At 45.1% G+C, this 20,047-nt stretch overlaps 4 protein-coding genes across 5 annotated transcripts; 2 read left to right on the top strand and 2 right to left on the bottom strand.

The window, feature by feature from the left end:
- The first annotated feature begins 3,154 nt into the window (after window positions 1–3,154).
- On the top strand, window positions 3,155–9,467 carry LOC133931022 (uncharacterized). The gene is made up of 10 exons (XM_062377835.1): window positions 3,155–3,769; window positions 3,865–3,966; window positions 4,059–4,255; window positions 4,620–4,801; window positions 4,894–4,999; window positions 5,089–5,363; window positions 5,581–5,955; window positions 6,525–6,609; window positions 6,961–8,436; window positions 8,952–9,467. Exons 1-10 carry the CDS (start codon window positions 3,744–3,746, stop codon window positions 9,119–9,121), a joined length of 2,994 nt encoding a protein of 997 aa, XP_062233819.1. The 5' UTR covers window positions 3,155–3,743; the 3' UTR covers window positions 9,122–9,467.
- A 123-nt stretch (window positions 9,468–9,590) lies between these two features.
- LOC133931023 (septum site-determining protein minD homolog, chloroplastic-like) lies at window positions 9,591–11,815 on the top strand. The gene is made up of 2 exons (XM_062377837.1): window positions 9,591–10,075; window positions 11,017–11,815. Exons 1-2 carry the CDS (start codon window positions 9,595–9,597, stop codon window positions 11,451–11,453), a joined length of 918 nt encoding a protein of 305 aa, XP_062233821.1. The 5' UTR covers window positions 9,591–9,594; the 3' UTR covers window positions 11,454–11,815.
- A 303-nt stretch (window positions 11,816–12,118) lies between these two features.
- LOC133931024 (uncharacterized) lies at window positions 12,119–14,841 on the bottom strand. 2 transcript variants are annotated; one of them, XM_062377839.1, is made up of 7 exons: window positions 14,600–14,841; window positions 13,577–13,683; window positions 13,422–13,463; window positions 13,254–13,341; window positions 12,719–12,812; window positions 12,527–12,633; window positions 12,119–12,428 (listed from the first exon to the last, which is right to left on the bottom strand). In XM_062377839.1, the coding sequence occupies exons 1-7, from the start codon at window positions 14,728–14,730 to the stop codon at window positions 12,305–12,307; spliced, it is 693 nt and encodes a 230-aa protein (XP_062233823.1). In that variant the 5' UTR covers window positions 14,731–14,841; the 3' UTR covers window positions 12,119–12,304. The 2 variants fall into 2 exon arrangements, with proteins under 2 accessions (XP_062233823.1, XP_062233822.1); XM_062377838.1 differs by having other exon boundaries at window positions 13,422–13,466; window positions 14,600–14,840.
- Window positions 14,842–15,812: 971 nt separating this feature from the next.
- LOC133931021 (probable polygalacturonase) lies at window positions 15,813–19,349 on the bottom strand. The gene is made up of 6 exons (XM_062377834.1): window positions 19,192–19,349; window positions 18,167–18,511; window positions 17,557–17,677; window positions 17,192–17,366; window positions 17,031–17,101; window positions 15,813–16,908 (listed from the first exon to the last, which is right to left on the bottom strand). Exons 1-6 carry the CDS (start codon window positions 19,225–19,227, stop codon window positions 16,199–16,201), a joined length of 1,458 nt encoding a protein of 485 aa, XP_062233818.1. The 5' UTR covers window positions 19,228–19,349; the 3' UTR covers window positions 15,813–16,198.
- Between the last annotated feature and the right edge of the window lie 698 nt (window positions 19,350–20,047).

Raw genomic sequence — 20,047 nt, 5'->3', positions numbered from 1 at the left:
TCTAGAGCCAAAAGAACTCCTTTCCACTCCGATTTAGTGTGAGATTTGAGAAGAAAAGTGAGTTGGGTTGATAAATTGGAAGATTAAGTGCAAGTGAGCTACACTATATTCTTGAGCACTTGAGTTCATTGACAAGAAGTCTGTCGTCGCGTTTGTTACTATTGAAGCTTGAAGCTCCTAGGTGGCTAGACGTCGCCGATGAGCACCCAAGGTTGTGGTGTGCTATAGAAAGTTTGTGAAAGCTTCTATTTCACCTCCGGAATGGAAGAAATCAAAAGTGAAAACCCAAGCTTAAATGTGATCGAGCTTGATGAGAAAAAGGATCGAGAGAGATCCAGCTCAAGTGTAACTGAGCCCCTCAACAAATACGTAGAAATCTCTAGATGAGGTATCCGAACTTCGGGAAACAAATCTTGTGTTTCCTCTCTTGTTCCCTTGTTCTTGAGTTCTTCAAAAATGTCGCTTCACTGATTAATCAATTCAACTCATACGCCATAAAACTTTGTGTTCGTGGAATCCTTGATGTGGTATTGAAGCGCCCTAGGTCGTCCTTGGTGCCTTAAACTTTATTATACTAGTCCTTGAATCAGTCATCGTTAGAATATAAGTCTTACAACATATGGTAACATAGTTCTACAATAAAAGAAGTAGTGAAATAAATCTACCAAGCTAATAATACATAAATAATTCTGTTAAGGCTCACGAACAACCAGGTCCACATCACCATAGGGCACATCATGAGGCATCATGTCATTCTAAAAGCAACTCGGATGCAGACGCGACCAAGACTTAGGGCGTGTTTGTTTGAGCTTCTGCTTTTGAGCTTCTCTGAAAAGCAGTGCTTTTGGCTTTTCTGAAAAGCTGCTTTTGGAAATAGGTTGTTGGCTTCTACAATAAATTTTTGGCTTCTCAGCACATAGCTTCTCAGAGAAGCACATCTCAGCGAGCTTCTCAGCTTTAGTTCATTTTCCTCAGAAACAGGCTTCTGGCTTCTCCAGAAGCCACTTCTTCAGAACCTCGTTTGTTCTGGCTTCTGGCTTCTGGCTTCTGCCAGTAGCAGAAGCAGTTTCAGAAGCAGCAAACAAACACAGCCTTAAGCATCAGCCTCACCGTCAGCGTGGTGAAGTCTGGATCCTCTTCTAAAATCATAAGCAAGGGTGAATACAAACGTACTCATCAAGTCCCAACCTTTGCTCTACATCAAGGGGTTTATTTTCATAATGCTATAAATTTAGTTTTGTGAAAATACCAATTTTACATATGCAAGGGTTTATTTTCATAAGACGGATTTTGTAAAAAAAATATATCATCATTATTAAATGAAAGAGAGTTTGACCGTGGTGGAAGGTCACTAGGGCATAACTTTTAATGTTGCCGGACACTCTGTACACAACAACCCACAGCTTACAGCCAGACCTATTTTCAAAAACGGGCACACCTTGCCCACTCACACTCTAAAAAAATGCACACAACCCATGCTAGTTGTGGTGATCGAGTCATAGTTCGTCCGTGATCGTGGACACGACTATTTAAATAATTTTACCTCTATAGAATGGTACACTTTACCCATAAGCTGAGTTTGACAGCATACCACCATCAACAAAGCCATTACCCACCATAGCATTACCCCACTAGTTGCCTACGGACACTAACCAGGGGTTCCTGGCCTACAAGCTAGGCCTCCAACCGGGTCGACAAGTCTGCACCTACTCCATGGTCTTTTGTGGCACTCCTGCCTCTGAATGACTAGCAGACCAGCTAGTGGGGTTTAGACTAAGCCCTGCCATATACAGGGTCGAGTGGCTGTACTGTGAAGATTAGGTAATATGTCATACCAACTCGGTCCTTAACCGAACAAAGGTAAATATCTCCGCAATAAGCCTACCACACAGGCAACACTTAGCTTCCAAGGTATTCCCGACGGGAACCATGATTTACCTCAGCTCTATCAGGTTTTCTTTTGTTATTAGCCATCTAATAACTCTTCCCATCCCGATAATCCACACATCACCAAAGCACCACATTTTACACAGTTCATAAAAACTAATTATGGTAGAACATGAAATAATAGTGTAAAGTGTAATACATAGCCTAAGCATACTAGTAATAAGGGATTCATCTTAGCGTAATTAATATTACCGAGATGATAATTCTAGGGTTATCAAGGTTATATTCGGAATGATAGCAATCATGCTGGCTAATCTACAATAGGACATAGCTAGATTAACAATTCAAATTATACCAATAAACAATACTCATGCAATTATTTGGTGGAAAAACGACTGCTACAAGTTGTGGTAATAAATATGAGTATAATATGATCAACGAGAGAAAATGGATTGAGACTTTCCTCCACTGAAGTTCTCGAGGGGGTTCTGCTTGAAGTCTTGTGTTACCGACTCCTCCTCCTCCTCGAATTCTCCAATCTCTAAAATACAGCACACAAACAACACAAATAAATACAAACAAAAAATACAACTACACTCCAAAATTTATGAACCTGTTGAAAATGGATAGTGTTTGAATTTAGATGAATATTGATGAAAAAATCATCAAAAATCGAAGTTGAAATGAAGTAGATATGAGCTTCAGAAGTTGGCTGGTAAAATAAATCCGAGAAAAAGAAAAAGGGAGAATATTCTTTGGAAAAAAGATTTTTGGAAAAAAAAAAGAAAGGTTACTGTACTATGGGCTAGGTTCATGGACCTGTGGACCAGAAGAGATCTAGTCTATGGTGTACGGTGGATCGGGGCTGTGGACTACGCTGAAATGGCAGCCGACTGGGTTAAAGGGATGGGGTCGGTGCTGAGGTGGCATCGATTTGGTGTTGTGGTTAGACACATGCCATCACGGGAGCGAGTGGTCACCGGGGCGGCGCTGAGACGACGACGTTAGGGAGTTCGCGGCGGGGGCTTACTAAAGGGGTCACCGCCGCCAACATGTTTTTATCTAGGACAAAAGAGTAATACTCTTTTCGATCATAAAAATTTAACATTTTGATTGTCAATAGCATCTAAAATATTTAATAAAAATAATAATTAAAGTTATGCGTATAAAACCATAAAAAAAATAAAAACATCATGCATTTTTTGAGCGAAGGAAGTAGTAATACATCAACGCAACATTTGCAGTATTTATTGTTCTGCCTCGATCCAGGGGTGGATCTGGAAATCACCAAAGTTGAGGGTCTCTCTCCTCTCTCTCTTTCTCACCATTTCCTTCCCTCACCACAATTCGCTCGCTGCGACTCATCATCGGCGAACCTCACCTCACCGACGGCAATCCAAGCCTCCCTCTTCCACCCTAGCTCTCCTCCTCCCGTCGAGAGACGTCCACATCCTCCTCTTCCCCGCCCTCCACTGGTTCTGGACTAGCGTGGAGTGTAGATCCACCCGGACTCAGGATCGATTTCTTCTTCTGCTGGCAAGAAACCCTAACCTAGCTTGCTTGGACGGATCTCCCCCCCTTTAGTTAGTCGCGGATTTGTTTGCTGCGTGGTACCCTGATTGTCTACTCGATTAATCCATGCTTCGATTAGGTTCTTCTTCTTCGTCGTCGTCGTCTTCAGCGCGCAAGATTAGCCCGCCCGAGGTGCAGATGCGGTTTAGTTTCCAGAATTTCTGTTGAAACCCACATGCCGCTCGCTGACCGCCGCCCTTGAGTCCTCGTGATTTGAGGGTAGCGCCCGAGCTGTTAGATTTGGCTTAGAGGCGGGCAGCCGAGGTCCTTGGTGCTGTGTCGAGATGAGCTCCGAGCCCCCAGAACCCAAGTGAGTATCCCTTGTTCGTTTCACTGTTGCTACCTGCAACTTGAAAGTTCTGTGAATCGTGACCTGTTGTACATGTGTCTGTTTATCTATGACAGGACGAAGATGAGGATAGTGTACTCCAGGGATTTTCTGCTGTCGTTTGGCGAGTTGGAGCATTGCAAGAAGCTGCCCGCCGGCTTTGATTCGGCGCTCCTTAGGTCATTTTGCCTTGTTGTATATTGGTTATGCATTTTGCCCAGTGGCCCGGGGGCTTTGTATGTTATGATCTTTGTGTTTGCTTGTCCAACAGTGAGCTGGAGGAGCTGTCATCAGGTGTGCTTGAGAGGAACAAGGGCTACTACAATACTCCCCTAGGAAGGTCAGATGTGTCAGGAGGCTATACTTACTCTTCTCGTGGCGGGAACTCAGGAGGGAGGTGGGACACTCGCTCGACTGGATCAAGCGACCGGGATGGGGAGTTACCTGACCGCGAGTCTTTAACACAGGGTAAGCTTGTTTATTTTTGGACAGTGTTTACGTAATTCCTTACTTCCTTATTTTGTCAATGTTGGTAGCCTGTGAAAGATTAGTAAAGAATTGTTCGCCTTGCCCTTTTTTCGCCTGTGAAATGATTCAGTGTCTTGTGGACTTGCCATTCGGAAGCTTTCAAGTGTATACTCATAGATGTGTGCATTTATTTAACCAATAATAGTAAACAGAGGAAGGTGGAGATACATTGATTGCATGATTATTATTTTTTTAGTTAGCCATATTTTACTTCACGTTGCCCATCCTATTTATGGGCATATTAGGAATGTCGACTGCATTACTTAGGTCCTTCTGCTGTGGAGTTAATAATGTTACCATGCAGATATGCGCAGTGGAAACCAATTCAAACGGAATTGGCAGAACACGGAGCATGCCGGCCTACTGGGAAGTGGTGGTTTCCCTAAACCATCAGGATATGCTGGACAGTTGGCATCGAAGGATCATGGTAATGCGTATCAGCTAAACAGGACTTCTGAACGTTACCAGCCACCACGTCCGTTCAAGGTTTGAGCTTGCATGCATGTGCCTTTCCTTCCTTCCTCTTATAGATTGACAATCTCGGCAACCTTAGTGAGTACGTTACACATTAATGACAGGCTGCTCCCTTTTCACGGAAAGATATTGACTCAATAAATGATGAGACATTTGGGTCTTCTGAATGCTCAAATGACGACAGAGCAGAAGAAGAAAGGAAACGGAGGGGTCAGTGTCTCTTACTGCAACATAAAATATCCATTTTTTGCACCACAATCATCTATAGTGTCTGAGTCTCACATTGCCCTTATATGCAGCGTCATTTGAATTGATGAGGAAAGAGCAACATAAAACCATGCAAGGAAAGAAAAATGGTCCTGATATCCTGAAAGAAAATCCCAGTGATGATATCATTTCACAGTTACAGACGTTTACTGAAAAGGCAAATGCCAAAACCAAAAATGAGAAGCTAGATGGATCTTCAGTTCTACCAGCTCCCGCAGCCAGGCCACTTGTGCCGCCTGGTTTTGCAAATGCATTTGTGGAGAAAAAGCTTCAGTCACAGTCGTCCAACATCTCACTTGAACCAAAGGTAGTATCCAGACATTCTTTCAATAGTTAACAGATTAGTTGAATGCCAGCAATTACACACAGTTTGTTCCTACCATGCAGTTGTTGCCTTTAGAAAAATTTGAGTTCATTGAAGATTGAACCTTTAGTTCTTCATCTTCTCTCTGATAGAATCTTTTCCTTAGCAAATCTACTATCCACCAACGCCATATTGTTACTTATTATGTTTGTACTTGTAGGCTCACAATGCAACTAGTGAGGCTAACATGGCGAATATTGCACGACTTGGTGGTCATCTAGAGGGAAACCAGTCAGCAGCAGAGATTGCTGCATGTGAAAGCAAAGAGAAGGGTATTTCCGATAACATTTCTACTATGGCTCAAAAGCACATGCTTCCATCTGTGGGTGTTACCTCTTCGACTGAATTTGCTTCTAGCAAACTGCAAGGGAGCAAAGATTGGCAAGCTGATGTAATGGATAAGTATTCTATTGAAAAGGAAGGCAAATCAAAAAATATTGATCCAGTTAGGAAGGACAATTCAATCTCAATCTTGGAACAGTTCTTTGGCAATGCATTATCAAAAAGTGGCAGCAATGTACCGATTTATGTTGAGGTACGGCCACAAATCCTTGTTTGGTCCTGCTTAGTCTTAGTTCCTTATCTGTGCAGAAGCCTCTCATGGATCTTTATGATTCTGTGTATATTTATATAAGCTATGAATTGCAATGTGATCCAACCAAATCTTGTGATGTAATTGTGATTTAAACTTGCACCTTCACAGTTTTATATCTGATTTTATTGCACAATTCATGCTTTCTAAAATGCAGTTAGGTCTTAGATATAATTCGTTTACTGTTCCAGTTCAGTTATTATTGTTTATAAGAAAGGTGACAGTTGATAATCTAACTTAAAACATCTTTGTGTTTTGCGCATTGATGTGATAGCTTCCTACTTTGTTGATTTACTTGCTCAAATGGCCTTGAATCCACATCTTATCCTGTTAGGTTTAAATGTAAAGAAACATTTGGTGGGTTACAGCTACAGTTTAGAAATTACAATTTGTTTCTGGTCCTTGCCATGTAGCACCAAGGTGCTCTGGAAAGAAGAGTTCCAATTTTGTTGGGCATTCAAATACCTGTTGCATGGGTCATGTGTTTATTCTGACTTTGATGCCTTTTGCAGAGTCAGCCACTGAAAACTGATGACCATATGATGGTTTCTTCTTTACCAGAATCATCCAAATTTGCCCGCTGGTTTCTTGATGAAGGTAACCCTGTTTCGTTAATTTGCTAGCTGGTTTCATTATGTCAGACATTTGGTCAAAGTGGTATTAGCATCTTTGTAAATCATCATGCGAGCAACTGAGCCTAGCTCAGTTGGTGGAAGGTGTGGCTGTACATCTCTACCACCTAGGTTCGAGTCCTCTTCAACTCGAATTTGGGTGCCTATTTCTTCTTAATGTCAAAGCCACCTATTTCCTCCTAGGTTGGTCGAGGTAAATCATCATGCACAAAAATTCCCCAAAATAAAAAGAGCTGAGGACATGCCCCTCTTTACTCCACAGCGTCCATTTGGTGATCCGTTCTTTTGATGATTTCAAACTTTGTATTTCCTGCAGATTTGAAACCTGCAGAAGACTTATCTTCAAAGAGCCTGCTCTCCATGATTGTCAAAAATGAAAATTCAGGGCCAGAAGATATAATTCACACTCCTTTATCTGATGGTGCTGTTCAGAATTTATCACCGAGATCACCTATTGATAAATCTGATTCTGCATCCAAGCTTTTCTCATTTACATCTCCTACACCTGCTGATGGAATCCTGGAACAGTACAACCGTTCTGATGTTCCAGAGACGGTTCCAGTAATGATGACGTGTGAGGATCTTGAGCAGACGATGCTGGCTCAGGTTAAGAGCAATAGCAGCTCGACTCGGGAAAATGCTATACGGGAGCATCAGACTGTTGTGGATGAGTCAATTGCCACGCAGAAAGTTGCTGTAGATAATCATGCATCACAGCATCTTCTTTCATTGTTACAAAAGGGACCAGATAATAAGGGATTGTCGTCGTTGGGTTTCCAGATAGGATCAGCTGATGAACTGCAGAGTGTTGACGCAAATATAATGGCCAATGGTGGGATATCTACAAGTGATCCAGTTAATAAGGCTGAAAATGTTCCTACTTCAGAGAAGAACTTGACACTGGAAGCATTATTTGGGGCTGCATTTATGAATGAGCTGCATTCCAAAGATGCACCAGTTTCTATTAGAGGATCTGCACCTGGTGGTCGTAATGAGTCGTCTTGCCATGAAGTATACTACCCTATTGAACCAACCCTACCCTTCAATAGCGCTAAGGATGCTGCTGTTCCTAAAGAATCAGGAATTGAGTTCAGGAATTCAGCACTACCTGGTCCAAGTCAGGGAAATGCTAGCTTTGACAAGAAAGGTTTGGAAATTCTACTGCCTGAAGAAGATAATTTGTTTACAATGAATGACTCTCTGCCTATTCACAATTCTGATCTTCTGCCATCAGTGAAATCCAGTAGGGTTGAAGGGCTGTTGCCTGAGAAGGCAGTTGATGGTCTCAGTTATAGGTTTCAAAGTCTTGTGCCTGGCGACGCAGAACACATTCAAGTACTTGGTCCTGATGCGCTTGGATCTCATTCTCGCGAACAGCGTTATCAGGTTGAGTCTCAGAATCTTTATCGCCTACAGGGTAGACCACCTATGATGGCACCTCGTCCTATGATGGATCGCATTGTTAATAGAAACCAGCAATCCCCATTTGACATGCCACAATCGATACGACATGATCCCCACCGTTCTTTCCCAACTAATGTGAATCCTATGCAACATAGTCTACATGCTCCAGGGGTCCCCCACTTGGACCCAGCTGCCCATCATCTTATGCTGCAACACATCTCCATGCCTCGTAGTTTTCCACCAGAAGGCTTGCCAAGAGGTGTCCCACCATCTCAGTCTCAGCCTGTGCATCACATGCGTGGTTATAGGCCTGAGATGAGCAATGTAAATAATTTCCATATGCACCCTCGCCAGCCCGGCTATGGAGAATTTGGAATGATGATGCCAGGTGAGTCTCTACATGCTGATTTTGTATGTCGTGTTTTCTTACAGATTGTACCTGTCACTGTTTGCAAGTTTAGATGGCACAATGGCTGGCCTGCTATAAATGTCAAGGCACTAAGAGAAAGTGCTTACCTTCCTAAATCTGATATCCCTGGTCACACGGCACAAAGTTAACTAATTCACCTTAGAAGCACAACGCTCATAGTTTAATTTAGATGGTACATAGGCTGAATGGAATGATATTCGCTTCTTTTGGCGGTTAAGATTTCGTTTGGACTTTTGTTGTTATAGGAGAAACAAATAACTGACCTGTTCTATTATTTTCTGAGTCGAGGAGAATAGGTTAAGCCTTATCCCTTTTTTGCTCCTTGTTTTTTAGTTCGTCTTTCTTCGTTTTTCAAAGTATCATGGGTAAATCTTATCTTGATTTTAGCATTTGTGAGATTGGGTGTATCACATGCATTTTTAGCCACACATGCCAGCTTTCTAAAGACTCTTTTTTTTGCTTGCACTGTTTAGGCCCATCAGGCCCAGATGTTGGAGGCAATCATGCAGAGGCCTTTGAAATGTTGATGCAGATGGAGATGTCAGCCGCCAGATCAAAGCAGCAGGTGCACCCTGCAATGGCCGGCCCTGTACCCGGTGGGATGTACGGGCATGAGCTTGACATGAACTTGAGATACAGATGATGGAGACGAGGTCGGTTGTGCGATCCAAGGGATGGAGAAGCGTGGTTTGTTGTATGTGTGTCAGTACTCGTCACAGAAATCGCTGTGTAACTTGGTTTAGCCTCTACAATTGACAGACACAGACATTGGGTTGCTGCAAGATGGTTGTTTCTCTGGTAGTAGCGTAGCATGTATGTACTACTAGTTATGCAAGTCTGGTCTGGTCTGGTCTACTGGGGAAGGGAATGCATGCTGTCGTCGTAGCAGCCACCTCTGTAATTCCTACCCGTTTTCGATTTTGTATAAACGCTATTGAATTCTGCAAAAAAGAAGAAATTCACAAGTGACCTGCTGCTTGCTTGCAAAAGGATCAACAGGTCTCCTCTTCCTCAACGCAATCTCTAGTAGTGTAGCCGCAGCCATGGCCGTCACTACCTCGGACTCGTCGCTGTGACCTCCCCAAACACTCGCCAACCCTACCCCGTCTCCATCCAATGGCCTTCGCGCCGCCGCGCCTCCTCCCCCTCCCCCCTCCTCCACGCTGCGCCAGCGCCCCCACGCGCCACCACGGTGGCCCGGAGCTCTCGGGCCCCACCCCGCGGGTGGTCGTGGTCACCTCAGGCAAGGGCGGCGTGGGCAAGACCACCACCACCGCCAACCTCGCCGCCTCCCTCGCGCGCCTCTCGCTCCCTGTCGTCGCCGTCGACGCCGACGCGGGCCTGCGCAACCTCGACCTGCTGCTGGGCCTGGAGAACCGCGTACACCTCACCGCCGCCGACGTTCTCGCCGGCGACTGCCGCCTCGACCAGGCGCTCGTCCGCCACCGCGCGCTCCAGGACCTCCAGCTGCTCTGCCTCTCCAAGCCCCGCTCCAAGCTGCCGCTCGCCTTCGGATCCAAGACCCTCACCTGGGTCGCCGACGCGCTCCGCCGCGCCGCCAACCCACCCGCATTCATCCTCATCGACTGCCCCGCAGGTCAGCCACTCCTAACACCCTGCATCACTTCTCTTCCTTATTGTTGCATGGGCGCCATCTAATCCTAAGCGTGATTAATTACTGTCTCCATCTACTAGCAGCGGATTAAGGAACCATTCTGATGAGTTTAACTCACTGTTTCGCCTATTGTTAGAGATGCTATATAATTTCCTATCTAAGAATACATGTACCCTAGACTCCCATTAGTTAATCGTATGAAATGAACTGAATTGGGATGTTCCAGGAGCCTCGCTCTAGTCCAATTTCGATAATTTTTATTAGTCCCTCGAAGGTATGGTCTAGGATCTTCGCTCGAGGAGTGCTAACAGCAGTTGTAATGTTGATTTCAACCTCATAGTTTCCCCACATTAATATGCATTGATTATCCAAGACTAAGGATTTTAGAGCCTGGATACTCATCATTCCTCTAATAAAACTACTTCGTTTTTCACGATGTGATGTTCAGATTTGTCAAATTTTACCCATTTGTTTGCCAATTTATTATGAGGTTAGTCTTAGATTGTGGTATCTTTAGTTGCATTTCAAAACTTCCATATACAGGCATTATTAGAGTCAGAGATCAGGGTACCTAATTTATCTGTGACTTTCCTCTTCTCTGATTGGGTCTCAAATTGTTCGATGCAGAAGTCTAACTGTGGTCATATGCAACCTTCAACCTTTTCATGTTTATTCTAGTCCTAATGTAATGTGCGTTGTCAACTTTACCCTGTGATCTGTTTGATAAAAAGTTGTGTGCTATGTTTCTCCTCTTTGGTCTATATATATTGCCACATCAGGTGATTCAATCCTATTCCACCAAAGCTGCAGACCAGATGTAGATTTTTCTTTTTTCTCAAAACAAGTTATGATGTCTATTTAGAACAAGAAATCTGCATCTACTCCTGTTATCTAAGGTTGCTTGACTGAGGTTTGCCTTGTAGGTGTTGATGCTGGGTTCGTCACTGCCATTGCCCCGGCAGAAGAGGCCGTGCTTGTTACTACCCCTGACATTACGGCTCTCCGTGATGCTGACCGTGTTGCTGGGCTGTTGGAGTGCGACGGCATCAAAGACATCAAGATTATTGTTAACCGGGTGCGACCAGACCTGGTAAAAGGAGAGGACATGATGTCAGCTCTTGACGTGCAAGAAATGCTTGGGTTGCCTTTGCTCGGTGTGGTGCCAGAGGATGCGGAGGTGATCCGGAGTACAAATAGGGGTGTGCCATTGGTGCTCAACGACCCGCCCACACCGGCTGGCCTTGCTCTGGAGCAGGCTACTTGGCGGTTAATTGAAAGAGATGCGATGACAGCAGTCATGGTCGAGGAGCAGGAGAGACCCAAGAAGAAAGGCGGCTTCTTTTCATTCTTTAGTAGGTGAGTCCAGTCGTGCAGTTTAGACTTGTAGGTGGTGTATAGGCTAGCAATCTGGAGTTTCCGATTGTTTCCCGTTTTGCCTTGTTCTAGGGTAGAATGAGTCGTTTTGTGCTGAGTATAAGAAATATATAACTCTGGCTTGATGCTTTTATTGTTGGTCGTTGGAAGATTTGATTCTACGTTAGGTGACTTTAGCATCAAGAACAGAAAACGTTCTTTTCTTTTATTCACATGGAACTGCACGATCATGTGCACAGTGTACTAGATTGTTGTTGTGCGAGTTGATAATATAAGCATCATAGTGCTGTATGTTCTTCGAGAATTGTAACAGAATCACACTTGTATATATCATAAGAATGTCCAATTGTATGTGTTTGTATTGTGAGCGTATCGCAAGTGGATCACAGATATGGCAATTATATACTATGCAAAGGCCGGGGGTGCGAATCGCATAATTTTTTTTTTTATCATGTATCTTATTTCTCAAAGTCGGAGGGAGAGTGCCGCAAGCTTTTCGGATATTGGGAGTACCATAAGCAGATATCGCCAGCAGTTTCTAGCAAGAACGACCAGAGGGAAGTGGCTTAAAAAGCAGCAGGTAACATATTTGAGAATGTATTCAAACAAATACTTGAAAGTTTTTCGTCAGCTTTGCCACATCAACATCGGTTATACAAAGCACACTGATTTTTTTTCTGGAACGGGGTAAAAGTATCATAGAAATAATTCAGATGTTATAGTCATGTCACATACAGATTACAGACTGGTCTTCCACTCATACAGAAACATCAGCAAGCTCAACCCAGGAAGCCACGGCATACGCTGCCAGGCCACATACAGCGTGTCACAGCAGCATCATTTCATGTACCTCTGCAGAAACTTGCGGTGGAAATCACTTCTGATGGTGTCGTTAATGAACCGTTTTGGAGTCTTAGCCTCTCCACGTGCCTGGTTCTTGAACACGACATCATCATCCCACCTGCAAACACATATATAAAACAAGATTAGGCTCCCAATAAGCCACTTGATTTCTATTAGATGGTAAGACAAAAGCGATTAGCACAAGCTCAGCATTACCTTCTCTTAATACTGAAGGAGCCAGGATTGTTAACATTGATCAATGGGTTTCCTCGCATCAGTTCAGCCTCCTTCATCTTGGCCTCCTCTTCCGCTTGTTGACGCTCCTGCAATTAAACATTTTCCGTTATGTTTCCAAAACCTCAATAAACATTGCAATGAAATCATGATAGAGATAGGGAAATAACAAACCTTTCTAAACTTCTCCTCGGCTCTTTCCTTCTTGATCCTCTCAAGCTCAGCCATCAGAGCTTCAGTGTCATCATCGTCGTCGTCATCTTCATCACTGAATATAATTTGTAATTCAATGTGTAAGAGAAAGAATACATTATGAAAGTGAACTATGTTACAAGAACATGAACCACTGTAAACCAACTAGAATACCAGGCAACCTACAAGAATGAGTATCGACCACTAGTGAGTAATCCTAAATAATTTCAAGAAAATTGCTGACATATAATATCTGCCATTTGCTGTGAAGACGGCCTGACCGAAACCAACTAGAATGCCAGGCAATGTACAAGAATGAGTATCGACCACTAGCAAGTAGCCTTCTGACTAATACAACAAATTGTTGTCAATGACACAGAAAACTAATCTAATCCTATCCTACAAAATAGTTAGCATAGTTCTAGGTACAGTTCATCCTACTGATGCAGAAACAAGAAGCATCTAAGCAGCATTTCACAAGAGCAAGGTTCATAAATCACCAAGAGACAGCTCAGACCTTTCATCATCACTTTTAGGCTCCAAGTCGGAGTCATCTGCATCAATTTCTCGTGGAACTATCTTATCCTCAGCCTCTCTCTTTGAACCTATGATTTACAACAAGAAAGAATAAGTCATCACTAAGCCACATCGTAGTAGATATTCACGCAGCATTAGTGCCACCAACCTTCTAAGAGTAGCTGACTTGAACTTTTCCGCTGATCTCTCTCTTCTTCAAGCAAGAACATGCATTGTTAGAGGAATAGAGGTTGAGCATTCAGGTTACCATCTACAATTAGATAGCCATCTAAGGGAACAAAAGAGGGAGAAAATAGGTAATACCAGCATAGGACTTATCCTTGGAAGAGTAGTGCTTGCGTTCACGATCCTCAAGCTCCTCCCTGAGGTTCCTCTTCTGTAGCTCATCTTGGGTCTGCTGGCCCTCTTTTCTGTAAATAAGGGTGCAAATAGTCAATATGTGTCACAGAGGAAGAACCCTCAGTCTGACAAATTGGCAATGAGAATATGCGGCCAATCCTACTCTCAGGTTTTGACAGAGACAATCGGTGAGACAAAAATAAAAAGGAATATCTTAGCCATATCTGAGGAGGTTGATTCTGATTGACAGATACTAACAGAGAACATATACATCTCTGTAAACAATAAGTTGTGCGCAGATTTTCTTTGTATTGGTGCAGCAGAGGCAGCAATTTAGATTTGTAAATGCTTACACTTGATTATGATATAGTTATCCCATATCCAAAATCCGAAAAGAACGCACTGTACAATGGACTAGCAATATAACAAACGGCTAGTTTGTTAGCCTTATTTTCCTACGACAACATGGAATCTCACGATAGTAGTTCGACATTCAGAAAATTGCACCTTCTAAAAATACTAGTTTTCTCTATCCAAATTTCCAAATGTAATCCAAATTACCCGGTGCAGTCAAAATGATCATTAGAGCTGGAGCAACTGCGTATTGTTATTTGCAAGCTGCCAGCATGGGGGAAAAGATGTTAGTATCTAGCAACCAAACTGATTAGGCACTCTATAATTGGTATGCCAACCGCAATTAGCCAGCGACGACATAGAAGTAAGCGCTAGGCGCCTATTGCTGGATACCCGTCATAACTTGGCGATTCTGTGGTGCTGGGATCAAAGACGGGGGGCCGCTCTGATTGGGAAATCACCCCAAATCAAGATTCCCCTAGTAACAAACCCTAGCCGTTTCCCCAATCCTTGGTCGAGCTACGCGCGAAGGGTAATAAAATTGAAGCGAGCGGATCTCCAGCCAAGCAAGCAATCCCAAGCGAAGACGGTCTGGTCCCAAGGAAGGATGGGTGCTGGGGGTATGACGGATACCTGGGCTTGAGGGAGGTGTGGGCGGCGAGGTCGCGGGAGGAGAACTTCTGGGAAGGGCCGAAGATGCGGGTGCCCCCCTGCTCGTTACCGCCCTTAGCCGGCGCCCACGTCGGCCGCGCCGCCGTCGTCATCTCTCACCTCCTCCTCCTCTCCTCTGCTCGGAATCGAAACCCTAGCCAAGACGAAGAAGCAAGCAGCTGCTGCGTTACGACACAATTGCGGAGAGGACCCTGGCGAAAAGCTTCTCTCTATTTTTTAAGCACACCACACCTACGCGTCCCTTACACACGAGAAGCCAGAAACCCGGACAGATTGGATGCGAATCCCCTGATTTCAGACGTGTTAAGTCACGGTGGACAATAAAATGTGAGATGGTCATAACGTTAAAACACTCTACCGGCTGCACTGTAGCACCTCTGTTATTTTTACTGTTCACAAGATACTGTAGTATTGAACTCTGCTATGTCAATTTATATGATCCAACGGTGTGCAGCTATTTGAAATCACCACTCTCGGTAAAGTCAGGAAATCCCATTCCCAATAAACCATAATCTATCCGAGGGTTTAATTCCAAGCGGCAACGTTGAGTCCTAACTTTCTGTGTTATTGTATTGATGAGAAACAGCATGGAGTCATAAGTCATTCAGAGAGAAAGCGCATCATAATAACATTCGTAAGAGTACATCATCCATGATAACTCCTACAACGGGGTGCTGTTTAGGGAGGCTAAGTTCTTGCTTTTATGCAATTTTATTGAATTTCAAGTCGTGTCAACTGTCTCCGGGTTCATGAACTTGTTTCACATGGAGCAACTCTGAATTTCAAGTTGTGTACTGTCTCTGCATCGAAACTTTGTTGGCAAGCTTTGCTATAGTCACTGATGGAATTACCAATTCCCCTAAAAAAAAAGAAGAAGAAAGTACGTCATCCAGGATGGAATGGGTGCATTGTATTCTACCTGATGCAAATGTCGGCGCCTTGGTCGTCCCTCAAAACTAAAATAGTAACAACAAGGTAGCAAAGTTCTACAAATGATTGATTTGTATGCATGATCGTGCACTAGGTTCACGGCCAACGAGACATGCATGCTACTTTCAGATGTGCAACACGTACACACATTGGACCTGAGATCCATGCATCAACTGTCTCGATCAAATCAGAGGGGTGTTTATGTGATCCCCACATTCATCACAGCTGTCCTACTTCACATGCATTTCGCAACAATTGCATTCTTATTTCATAGCAGATTTCAACAACAGGCACGATCTCTTCAGACAGTTTTGGTAAGTACATATATGAGCAAACGACTGGCCTGAACAACAGCTGACTGCCAATGCAAGGAACGACTTGCAGGACCGATGCTGCAGAGCAGTGCAGGACCTTTAATTTAGGACATTGAAACTAAAACATGAGCAATAGCCACCATCTTCATCTTCATCTTCATCTTAAGCAGATGGGATGGGACCACTCGCTCGTTATTGTCTTCAGATTACTTGGAGAAGCATGCATGTGTAAGTATTGATCTAGTCTTGTTTCTTGTATCGATCAGCAAGCAGCTGGATGCATGCCAGTCAGTATGAGCCACAAGCTCGATCGACTTCAGTTGCTGCCGCTGGGGGTGGGGACGTCGTAGGCGCACTGCTGCACGGTGACCTGGTCGATGGGCAGCGTGTCGGTGGGGAACGGGCAGGCGCCGTCGTGCGCGCCCTGCAGCGGCTCGCACGGCGACGGGCTCACGTTGGCCGACACGCCCTCCACGTCGGTGCACGTCCACGGGTACTTCCTGGACTTGGCCATCTCCGCCGTCACGTTGGCGATGCAGATGCCCTTGAACGGCGCGCCCTGGATGCCCTCCAGCCGCGCCGCCGTGTTCACGCCGGTGGCCACCACGTCCTGGTAGCTGATGTTGTCGACGACGGGGACGGCGTTGGGGTCGTACTTGTCGTCCGGGTGGGACTTGTAGTTGCCCGTCATCCAGAACACCCACTTCATCGTGTTCAGGCTCATCCCGCGCACGAACACGTCCCGCACGTACGCGCCGCGCCCCACGGCGGTCTTGATGCGCACGCCGGACTCGGAGTTGATGGCCGTGATGTCCTCCGCGCGCACGTCCTGGATGCCGCCGGACATCTCGCTGCCCAGCGCGATCACCGCGCTCGTCGGGGACACGCACGTCAGCCGCCGGATCACGATGTGCTGGCTCGGCATGCCGTACGCGATGCCGTACTCGTCCCACCCGCTCTTGATCGCCACGCAGTCGTCGCCTGACACGATGTAGCAGTCCTCGATGCGAACTTGAGAGCACGAGTCTGCAATACAGAGGCATCACTTATTTCCAGCATCTGCATCCATCCTGCATGCTCTTCGCTTTGGTTCAACACTATCTATATTATATGTTCCGACTCATGAATGAACAAAATACAGTACATACCAGGGTTGATGCCGTCGGTGTTTGGAGAATGCGTCGGCGCGAGAATGGTGATGCCTTGCACCACGATGTTGCTGCAGTTGCACAATTTCTTTGAGTCAGTAATCTCACCACAGAAACATGCATGGTGCATACTGTTCAGATTGCGAATTCCAGAAGCTCACCTGCTGTAGACCGGATGAATGTTCCACGCCGGCGAGTTGAGCAGCGTGAGGTTGGAGATGAAGATGGTGTCGGAGTGCATGAGCTCGATGAGGTACCCGCGTGTGTACTTGAGCTGGTTCTTGTGGAATTTCGACCACCACATCGCACCCTGCCCATCTATTGTCCCGTTGTTGCCTGAATGAAGTGGTTGCATGGTTTGGTCATCGCAGCAGCAAATCAGATGGATACCAATTGTATCGTCAAATGGAAAAGTTATTGCAGGATCGTAAAAGCATTGCTTCGGGTTCTGAATTCGGTTTACAGAGAACAGCTGAAATTCTGAACATTTAATCAGGCTCAAGTCTGAAGAAGACTGACTACTCACCAGTGATGACTACATCGGTGAGGTTTGATCCACCGATAAGGCTAGCGTATCTTCCTCCAATTTTGTCCCTCCCTCTTCCATAAGAAGGCAAAGGATCAATGATTGGCCATTCGTTTACATCCTGCACCACCAAACTAGCTTGTTACTTGTCACCACCACTAGCAAAGGAAACTGAAGAAGCCCGATGACGTATTTTAAACTTTCAAGGAAGTTTAATCAAGATCATGTGAATGCATATGGAAAATCATCACGAGCAGGTTATATGCCTTACTTATTTCCAGCATTGCTGCACTGTTTGATGGGAACTTTGTAATTTTCAGTTCAAGCACAAATTAACATCTGAACAACTGGATGTACAGACACCGCATTATGCATAAGACTGAACTAAAAACTTGCAATCTTTCAGATCACTAAGCGTGTCGGGTAACGTACAGATATCCAAATTGCAATGCTTAGTACACCCATGCTATTATATTCGCTGGTTATCATATAATAAGACAATATTAGCGGCCGTTTCACACATGAGGAGAGGAGCACCGGTAATAGTAATGTCCTGTGAAGTGAAGAAGAAGAAGGGGGAGGGGAGGGGAGAGGAGACGCAAGAACGAACCTGTGAGCCGAGGATGACGGCATCGCTGTGGAGGAAGAGGGTGAAGTGGCTGGTGAGGTTGAAGGGCCCCGTCAGCCACTTCCCCGCCGGCACGTACAGCATGCCGCCGCCGCCGCCCTCGCCGGAGTACTGCGACAGGTGGTCCACCGCCGACCGGAACGCCGCCGTGTTCGACGTCGTGCCATCGCCCACGCCGCCGAAGTCCGCCAGAGACGCCGTGTGCTCCCGGCAGCTCGGCGCCAGGTACATGCTCTGGCCGGCAGCGCCGCCCGCTGGAGCGCCGTGGCGGCGCGCGGCGACCGTCACCGACGCGGCGAGGAGGAGGAAGCATAGGGAGCGGAGAAGCTGTACCAAGAAACGGAGATTGTCAGTCCCGTGTTATTGTACTTGAAAATTCTGCATCTTCTTTTATAAACTCTTCACAGGAGCTCATCTGATTTGGTGGATGGAGTTCAATTTCAGCAAAGTTTTTTTTTAAAAAAAAACCGATCTTTTTGGAGGAAAAGATGAAGAATCACAGACTTTGATTGAAGGTTCTCGGAAATTTGGTACTGCTGTATGCAGCACTAGAGCAAACAAAAATGTGAAGCCTAAATTTTGGTTGTGCATGGGGAAAATAGCATCGTCTTGTTGGAAATCCGAGAGAGAAATGGCAGATGCAAATCAGGACGCCGCACAAGATAAGTTTTTCAAGGGAAATTGTTGAGACATTTCTCTATAATCTGAGCAAAAAGGTGGTATTTTTCAGCGCGCCATTTCGTGTAGAGGCCAGAAGGTGCGTGTGAGCAATCTACGGGAAGGCATCGCACAAGAGAAACGGGTAGTGACCAAGGCGCAACATAGGAAAAGCGCAAGAACAGCGATGAGAGGAACAGATTGGAAATCAGATGGATCGTACTTGCAACTGCTATTACAAATATTTCAGGACACCCAAAAGACTAGAACTGTGCTGGAACAAGAAACACGCAACCGCTGCGACTCGCAAGAGGCAGCAGCGAATGATAACGGAGGCAGCGAAATCATACATGGAGAGGTGACGCGTTGAGCATCCGCAACGCCATTGTTGCTGCCCTGTGCTGGTAGCCGCAGTGTAGCCTAGTGAGTGAGTAGTGACTCGTGAGTCACGGCCTCACGGGAGAGGAGAGGAGATGTGGTGGAGTGGATTGGATTGTAGTGGCAAGAGCGGCAGGCCATTTATAGGAGTCATTTCTGCACTGTTGAGCATTAGCTGCTCAATTCATTAACTGATTGATTAATCTATGCAATCCACAACCGACATTTCATGCATTATCTTTTCTGTACTAGTGACTCTTCAGTATTTACCACCGATGAAAATTCGCAAGTCTCCTGCTTGCTACGCAGTACATTTTTTCTTTCTACGGACGTTTCAGTCGCCTGAATCTAGCTACTCCTTTTTACCGGCCTACTCTTAACCTAGTATATCAGTTATGGAATAATTCTTATTGTTTATTTTCAGTCACTTTTGTCGTTGCTTATTGATATCCAGCGCAATGCCCTTTTTAGACTGTTCTGCAGCGCAGCTCTGCCAAAAAAAAAAAATGACACCGTACTTGTCACGGGGCATTGCACTTTAGCATGGTGACTGACAGAGTGGAGAGTACTGGAGTTGTTTGAACTTTGGAAATTACTTTGCACTACAAATGACTGAGGAGAAGCCTGTTGCTGTGAGATTGTTTCCTGAGCTTAATTTGCCAGGTTCTGAATTAAGTGTTTCTCGGTTACCAAGTAGAGTAGTAGGAGTAATACCGTCCTATGTTAATATGCGCTGGCTGTAATACTGTTACTGTGAAGGTGGGTAATGTTGCGTCTCTGTCACTGTGAAGTCTGGGCGTCTCTGTCATTGTGTGTTCAGTGTCCACT

Source organism: Phragmites australis, chromosome 10 (assembly GCF_958298935.1).
Source record: "Phragmites australis chromosome 10, lpPhrAust1.1, whole genome shotgun sequence".
Lineage (NCBI taxonomy): Eukaryota > Viridiplantae > Streptophyta > Magnoliopsida > Poales > Poaceae > Phragmites > Phragmites australis.
The sequence above is the reverse complement of the archived record's forward strand: the minus strand, read 5'-3'. Positions and strand labels throughout refer to the sequence as shown.